Raw genomic sequence first — 8,194 nt, forward strand, 5'->3', positions numbered from 1 at the left:
GGTCTGGGGGTTGAAGTGGGGCCAGCAGCCCCCAAAACCTCTGCTCCCCGGGGTCGAGGGGAAGGCCCCCAGCTGTGCTGCTCCTTGAAGGGGGAAACTGAGGCACAGATCAAGGGATAAACACCACCAAAAAGCCCAACACTACAGCCATATCCAGCCCATGTCCCCCAGGCTTGGTCCATGGGTCCATTCCTGGCTCTGGTGATGGACCAGAGCTCTGGTGATGGACCTTGCTTGTGGGGCACCAGCCAGTGGGACATAGGGCCCTTGCTAAGGGAGTGGTAGGGATGCTTCTCCCTTGGTGCCACCACTGTGCTGGGCAGGGGCAGCCTGGGAAGCTCTTGCTCCTGCCAAACCCTGGGCAGAGAAGCCACCACACATGGTGCAGGGACAGGGCAGGAGTCCACCAGGACCATGGCTGCAACCTTGGATCCCCCCAGCCTTCAGGCTCCTTTACCCCAATGGCATAAGGTCACCCAGTGACTGCTGCACCGCGGGGATGTCCCCAGCAAGGGCCAAGCTGAGCTCCTGGGGTGCTCATGGTCCCCAGTTCCTCCTTCCTCCCACACCTGAGCTGCAAGTGGTCTATGGAAACCCACCTCTGATCTGAGTTTGGGCCATCCCAAAGGGAAGGGCTGCCCTTCTGTTCTGAAAACCTGTCCCATGGGGATGGAAAGGGGCTGATCCTGTGTGTGCACAGCAGCATCTCCATGGGTTGGGGGCACAGAGGTCCATCCTACCCATGCAGTGTAGCGTTTCCATAGGTTTTGGGGCTCAGAGGCCCACTGTGCCCATGCAGAGCGGTATCTCCATGCGTTTGGGTCTCAGGGGTTCATCTTGCCCATGCAGAGAGCACCTCCATGTGTTTGGGGGCAACATCATGCTTATGCAGAACAGCATCTCCATGGTTTTGCTGCTCAGGGACTCATCATGCCCATGCAGAGCAGCATCTCCATGGATTTGGGGCTCAGGGGCCCATGGTGCTCATACAGAGGAGCATCTCCATGGGCTTGGGGCCCATTGTACCCATGCAGAGGAGCATCTCCATGGGTTTGGGGGCAACATCGTGCCCATGCAGATCAGCATCTCCATGGGCTTGGGGTGGAGGTTCTCCACTTGCACATTGTAGAGATGATCTTGGCGCCTCTTCGGGAAGAACTTGGAATTCTTCCCAAAAGGGCATCACAGAAAGGTCCTCGGGGGCTTCCTTTGAAGCCAGAAGGTTTCAAATTGTACCGTGGTGGGGAGGGACTGGAGTGGGAGCAGCTGTAACCTGGCACCATCACCAAGGGCTGGGGCCAGTTACACCAGTATAAAACCACAGGAGGTGGGGGCAGGACCTTCAGGGAAGGGAGGCTGGTTTGGTCACCGTCAGAGCTGAGGACGTGTCCTCTGAGGCTGAGGAGCCTGAACAATTAGAAGTGATGAAAATAATCTAAAAATAGGTATTTGTAAATGTCAGGTGGGCGAGAGCTCGGGAAACGTGCTGGGAGGATGAAGCATCTCTTGATGTGCTGCTGCATCCTTATGAGGGACCAACACTCATCTGCTCTGGGTCCATCCTGCTCACCCTGGTTCTCTGAGAGACCCCCCCAAGCCCCCAGAATCTGGCTGTCATGGATCATCCCAGAAATCCATGGCTGGAGACACTCTCTGTGTGGTGTTATCCCTCTGGGAGCTGCAGGAGATCCCAGCTCTGCTTTGGTGGGGTGGGGAGAGATGGGCTTCAGGCCGGACACCAGTCCCTCAAATTATTTCTCTGAGGCTTTTGAGAGGGGAAAACTTCAAGAAGACACCCCCACCCCCCCTTCCTTGCCCTCAGTAACCACCACGGGATGATCCCAGCCCCACGAGTTGGGGGCTGCTCTGCCAAAGCCACCTCAAAGATGCCATGGTCCCCCCACCCTCCAAGCACACGATGGCAACCTGGTGGCACAGGGACGTTCTCCCCTCCATCGCTCCCACCACCCCCTGACCCCAGACCCCCACTTGTCCCCAAAAACTTGCTTAAAACAGCCGGGAAAGCAGGTTTATTTGGAAAAAAAATATATAATCCAGATTGGGGCAGATTAGTGGAAACACATCCTTCTCCATCTGCCTGGGCTGTGTGGTGCCAGGTCCCCATGGGGCTCAGCTGGAAATACACACCAGGGTGGAAAAAACACCCTGAGGAGGATGAGGTGGCCCCACACCAGGAACCTGTGTGGCAGGGGGGACATTAGGCTGTGGGGCTGCAGCCTCTGGGGGTGGCCCGGGGGGTTCAGAACCCTTTTTGGGGGTGTGGGGAGCTACCACCCCTCCATCCCAGCTCCAATCAGTCCCTGGGGATGCTCATGCCTGGGCATCCCTGCCTGGGTACCACTGCCCATCCCTTGCCCATCCTGTGCCTGTCCATCCCTTCCCTACACGTCCCTGTCACCCCAAGGACAGGCTGTTGGCAGGGGGGGCTTGGGGGGTGACACCCCTATTCATGCTGGGGGCTTTGACCTGCCACCCCTGGCCAAGCTGGGTCTCCCTGATCCCTTTCCCTCAGGCCAGGTCCCCAGCCCCACCACGGTGCTGCCACTTCCAGCCTCTTCCTTGCTACCAGGGGGTCATTGCTGTGCTGAGCGGGTCAGTGCTCAGCCCCTGTCGTCCAGTGTTATCCCAATGTAGCTCATCCACAAATAAATAGGTAGGATCCTATTTGATCCCAATTTCTCTGGCCACCTGGTGGCAGGGGCCACCTTTGAGCCGGAGGAAGGACCAACAGAGCAGGGATTGTCCTAAATTTGGAGGTCCCAAAGCTGCCCAGAGTCTTAATTAAACCCTGCTGAGGTTTGAAATCCATTTCTGTACTTTTTTTTCCCTTCCCTGCTACCAGGAACTTGCCCCTGCTTTGTTTGTGCCTCAGTTTCCCCCATGCGTGAGGGTAACAGCTCCCACTCGCTCTTCCTAAAGGAATAAATGAAAAGCAGAGATTTTTTTTTTTCCCCTCCCTCCTTGTTTGGGAGGGTAACGGAGGAGGAGGATGAAGGAACCCGGTGCGACGCTTGTCAGGGTTGAAGCTGCCTGGGGAGAATTAATTCTCTTATTCTATTAGTTCTGTTAATTCTGCTATTAATTCTCTGTGGTTTTTGGAAGAGGGAGGCAGCTGATTTTTCTTCCCTTTCCGAGTCCTGGGGCATCACACCCTGCGCTCAGCGGGGACAAGGGCGATGCTCCAGCCCAGTTATTTCCTTAATAAAAAAATAAATCAAGCAGCAATCTCCACAACAATATTTTTTTGCCTCTTCTGTGCTAAATGAGACCGCGCTCGGCATCTTTTCTACATCTCTGGGTTCCACAGAGCAACTTCCACCACACTCAAGCAAAAAATGCTTCTCAAAATACACCCAGGGACACCCTGGTCCAGCCACAGGAGCATCTAAACCCCCACAAAGAGGTGTGGGGAGGGGGGAGGATGGATGCAGGCAGGTCCCCAACCACCAGCTGCATCCACATCCATCTCCTCGGGTACATCTCACTGTTCTCTCTTGGCTGGATCAGCCCAAGGAAGGGCTGAGGAAATGAGGGAAGAAAAAGTGAATTGGGGAAATGAGGAAGAAAAAGTGGATCTCAAAGGCTATGCTGGACCCGCAAAACACCCCTAACTTATAAGCACCTCATTCACAAAGCATATAAACAGCCCTTTTTGGTGTTTTTTCCCCGTTTTTCAGTAATGAGCCACCACAGAGGGCTCTGAGCATCCTTGGATTAGTATTATGGATTCTGAATTTCCTTTGGCTCACGGGGGTGTCGGGGTAACTCTGTGCTGGGGTTGTGGGGACGTCCACATCCCCCTCAATGAGCCCTTCGTGGAAAGGGAGCTATGCTGGACCCGCAAAACACCCCTAACTTATAAGCACCTCATTCACAAAGCATATAAACAGCCCTTTTTGGTGTTTTTTCCCCGTTTTTCAGTAATGAGCCACCACAGAGGGCTCTGAGCATCCTTGGATTAGTATTATGGATTCTGAATTTCCTTTGGCTCACGGGGGTGTCGGGGTAACTCTGTGCTGGGGTTGTGGGGACGTCCACATCCCCCTCAATGAGCCCTTCGTGGAAAGGGACCCGCACGGAAACACGACGGGTTTCTCTAAACCCAAAAAAACCCATTTGGAGGCTCGGCTCGGTGACAAGTTTTGCTTTTTGCTAATCCAGAGGTTCCCTAATCCTCCTGATTTGTCATGTGTGGGGTATGCGCCGCGCGGAATAATGTTAACGTTAACAAGCCACAAGAATGACGCATCCTACAGCTGGTTGTCCACCCAACCACCCACATCTGATGGCTCCCACGTCGCCTTCATTGGGCTGACAGGGCTTTGCCTCCTTGAAGGGGGTCGACACACTCACCCAGGGGTCCTGGTGCTGGTGAGGATGGGGACCACGATGCTCCAAACCCCCCTCAGTGCCCAAAGGAGGAGCATCCTCATCCCTGGAGACCAAAAGCCACCACATCCCCGGGGACCAAAAGCCACCACGTCCCTCCCTTTGGCCTCAGGGAGAGATGGAACGACCAGTTGCCCATGCTGGCCACCCATTTTGTCAAAGGGCTCTGGGGCCAGGATGTGTTTGGCCACTTTTCCATCTGGCCAGAGGCAGATTTCCTTCCCATTATCTATCGCCAGGCACCGGGCGGATGCCGTGTCCCCATCTCCAACAGCCACCCATCTGCCTGCAGAGCCCTCCCAGGCACTTCTCCTCCTGGCTACCAGATGTTAAATCTCACCAGGACTTCCCAGCACGAAGGGTAAATCCACCCCATCGCCCTTTTTCTTGCTCTGGGGCTGAGTTTTGGCTTCATGGGGGTGGGAAGGTGAAGGAGGGAGGTGGGAAAGCAGATGAGGGCGAGGGGCAGGCTGAGATTTTCCCCCACCTTAACCTGCCCCATAACTCATTGCATGGGGTGGCAATGTGGGGCCAGAGCCCCTAAGTCCTAGAAAGGGGAGAAAAACCTCAGGAAAAGGTCCCTGAAATGCACCATGTTTCTGCTGGAGCGACTTATCTCCCATGAGCTGAGCCCTGGGGGGGATCTCTGGGGCTTCCCTTGGAACTGAGACCCGGCTGTGGTGGGGAACCAGCTCCCCGCTGAGCAGGACCATCCCCAGAGCATCCAGGACACTCATTTTTGGCACTTGGTGCCGTATCCCTACCTGAACACAGCCCAGATGTGGGGCTCTGCACCAGGTCCCCTTTCCCGGCTCAAAGAGGGAAAAAGCAAAGGGGGAAAATGCAAAAGTGGGGAAAAAAATCAAAGAGGGCGAAAATGCAAAGGACCCTGGACCAGGTCGCATCCTTCCCGGGTCCTTCTGGGCACACCTGGGATGGAGATAATTGTGCTTTCCCCCAGCAGAGCTTTCTGCCCGGCAGCCAAAGAGACGCACCCGCAGGCTCAGGGAGCATAAATCCCACAAAATTCTCATTTATGAACCCAAGAAGCCAGGTTCCTGCTGCTCCCCCGCATCCAGGATCCCAAAACGCCCGGCAAACACCAGAGTAGGGGGGGGGAGAGTGAGGATGCAGCCCCCATCCTCACCCCTGCCTTTCTCCCATCAGCATCCCAGGAGAAAGGCCAACACAGATTGGATCAAAACCCACATTTTTCAGCCCGGCACCAAAATCCAGCATTTTAAGAGGCCACGTTGCAAAACTACAGCTTTGTTTAGGGAAATGCTATGAGTGGCCACCCCCGCGCTGCCTCTCCCCGCGTCTGTAACTGCTCATGAATTAGGTACCAAACCACCCAGGAGACAAAAAAAACCCACCAAACCAACCTGCTTCAGAAACACCATTCCCTGGATAATTTCCCCCAGTCCCCGCCTCGCTGCCGGGAAAGGATCAGGACGGGCAGAGCTGGAGCTCCTGGAGAGGAGCAAAACCTCTCAGCATCCCCAGCCACCCAACCAGCCCAGGAGAAGAAGTTTCTAAGCATGGAAAAAACTACAGAGGAGCCCACGGATGCTTTTTCTCCAGCAAACCAACCGCAAGAAGACCACCTCAACCAAGGGGGGATATTGGGAAATCATGTCAGGAAGCTTTATAGAAAATAAGACGATAGCTGGAGTGGATGCAGCTTTCAATATATTTTTGTTCTAGGATATAAGTTAACAGGCACGGTTTTAAAGCAAACACGGGCGGGTGGAACTAGGTCGAGAGCTCCTTGGCTTCCCTCGTTTTTAATTACAAAGTGCTGAGGCAGCCTAGTCTAGGGTATATCTGAGAGTCAGAAAAAAAAACAAAAAAGGGGCTGCCCCCCCCCTGCACGCCCCGGGGAACATGCACGTTTCTTACACAGCTGCGTCGCTCTGTGCCTGGAAAGAGCTGGAAATGTCATCGAATGAAAATAAAAATGGATAAAAGGGGGGCTCAGGAAAGGGTGGGTGGGGGTGGGGGGAGCGGCCGGACGGTGTGTTTTCCTCCATGTTTGGAGGAAAAATTAAAAAAAAAGAAAAAAAAGGAAACTGAGTAAAGTTTCTGTGCATCTGTGAAATAGAAATCTAATAGGAAAGAGAGCTGTACATGGTCAAAGTCAAGTCCTGGCTCCGGGAGCATCCAGGAGGACAGTTTTTGGGTATTGCCCGCTGCTTCCCGGGATGCGCCGAGCCAACACTCACGTGCGTGGGGGTCCTGAGCCCCCGACCCCCCGGCAGCGTGGCATCCCGCAGTCCCCCGACGAAACCCACCGCTGGAGAACGGAGACAGGGGAGGAAGCAGCTCATCATCCTCCCGGGAGCCCCGGGGCTTCTCGTGCCGGCATCCCCTGGGACTGATTCGGGATGCGCTTCCCCACGGATGGGGGGAAGGGATCCAGCCCGGTCCCCTGCAGGAATCAACGCTATGGGGCAGGGCGTGGGGAGGAAAAGCTGGTCCAGAACCCTCTGGAGAGGGTCCTCCCCACTCCCACGCACCCCAACACCCATCCCCAAGGCCGGCTTGTCCTCAGAAACTAATTTTTGGTGGAGTCATGGCAAGAAGATGGGGATGGGGATGGGGCAAAGTGGATGCCGGGAGCGGAGGTGTTGAGGGGCAGGGATGAGGAAGGGATGGGAGGAGATGCCGAAGGTGCCATCAGAGCCCGGGGGTCCCGACGGCGCTGGTACGTCGGGGGTCGGCGTCCTGCTCGTAGCGGTAGTGGTAGCCCTCCATCTGGTCACGACAAGCCTCCCGGAGGTTGTGGAGCCAACGCTTGATGCCGCGGCGGTTCAGGTAGAGCACCATGAGGAAGACGATGCCGATGAGGGCCAAGACGATGCCGAAGAAGACGTAAGAGGCCGTCTCCAACCTACCGGGCTCGCCGCCTTCGTCGGCCGCGCACGCCAACCCCTCGGGCCGTAGGCGCAGGAGAGCGGTCCCCTGTAACGGAGGTGGCCCGGCGCAACGTAGGCTACGGGCATCGGGCACCCGAGGGGTGGTGGCACGTAGCCAGGCCAGGAAAGGGCGCAGGGCGCAGTCGCAACCCAAGGGGTTGGCCCCCAAAGTGAGCCTCAAGCCCCTCAAGCCGGGGGCTTCCAGGCTGCGCAGCTCGGCGGCCGTCAACCGCTGCAGAGAGTTGTTCCTCAAGTCTAGCTCCTCCAAGCCGGCCGGCAAGAGGGTGGCTGGTAGCCCCCGTAGCCCGTTGCCAGCCAGTTCCAAGCGTTGCAGGCTGAGGTTGCGCAGGGCCACGGCCAGCTGTTCCTCCAACGGGGCGGCCAGCAGCGCCTGGTTGAGCTGCAGCGTGCGCAGCATGGGGACGCCGGCGAAAGCCCCCGGGGCCACCCAAAGCAAAGGGTTGTGGCTGAGGTCGAGGGTGCGGAGGGCGGGCAAGCCTTGCAGGGCCATGTCCTCCACGGCTTGGATGTTGTCGTGGGGCAGGCGGAGGAGGCGGAGGTCGGGCAGCGGGCGGCGGGCGGCGAAGGCGGCGGGATGCAGGACGCTGAGGTTGCTGCCGGTGATGCTGAGGTTGTGGACGGTGACCGGTAGCTCCTTGGGAGGTTCCTCCAACCTCTCATACCGGCACTGCACCAGCTCCGGGGTGGCCACGCAGTAACAGGCGGAAGGGCAAACCCCGGGGGGGGCGACGGCGGGGGGTAAGGTCAAGGGGAGCAAGGCGAGCCCTAGCCAGGGCAACCAGAGCCCGCCGCCACTTGCCCGCTCCTGCCTGCGGGCCATGCTCGCTGCCGGGGCATGCAGGGGA

General features: G+C 57.0%; 1 protein-coding gene across 1 annotated transcript; it reads right to left on the reverse strand.

The window, feature by feature from the left end:
* Positions 1 to 6,085: 6,085 nt before the first annotated feature.
* On the reverse strand, positions 6,086 to 8,169 carry TPBGL (trophoblast glycoprotein-like). The gene has a single exon (XM_014959536.1). It carries the CDS (start codon positions 8,167 to 8,169, stop codon positions 7,090 to 7,092), a length of 1,080 nt encoding a protein of 359 aa, XP_014815022.1. The 3' UTR covers positions 6,086 to 7,089.
* Between the last annotated feature and the right edge of the window lie 25 nt (positions 8,170 to 8,194).

Source organism: Calidris pugnax, unplaced genomic scaffold (assembly GCF_001431845.1).
Source record: "Calidris pugnax isolate Ruff unplaced genomic scaffold, ASM143184v1 scaffold319, whole genome shotgun sequence".
NCBI classification, from domain to species: Eukaryota; Metazoa; Chordata; class Aves; order Charadriiformes; family Scolopacidae; genus Calidris; species Calidris pugnax.

Coding starts and splice junctions, on each gene's coding strand:
- TPBGL (XM_014959536.1), bottom strand. CDS start 8,169: ATGGCCCGCAGGCAGGAGCGGGCAAGTGGCGGCGGGCTCTGGTTGCCC.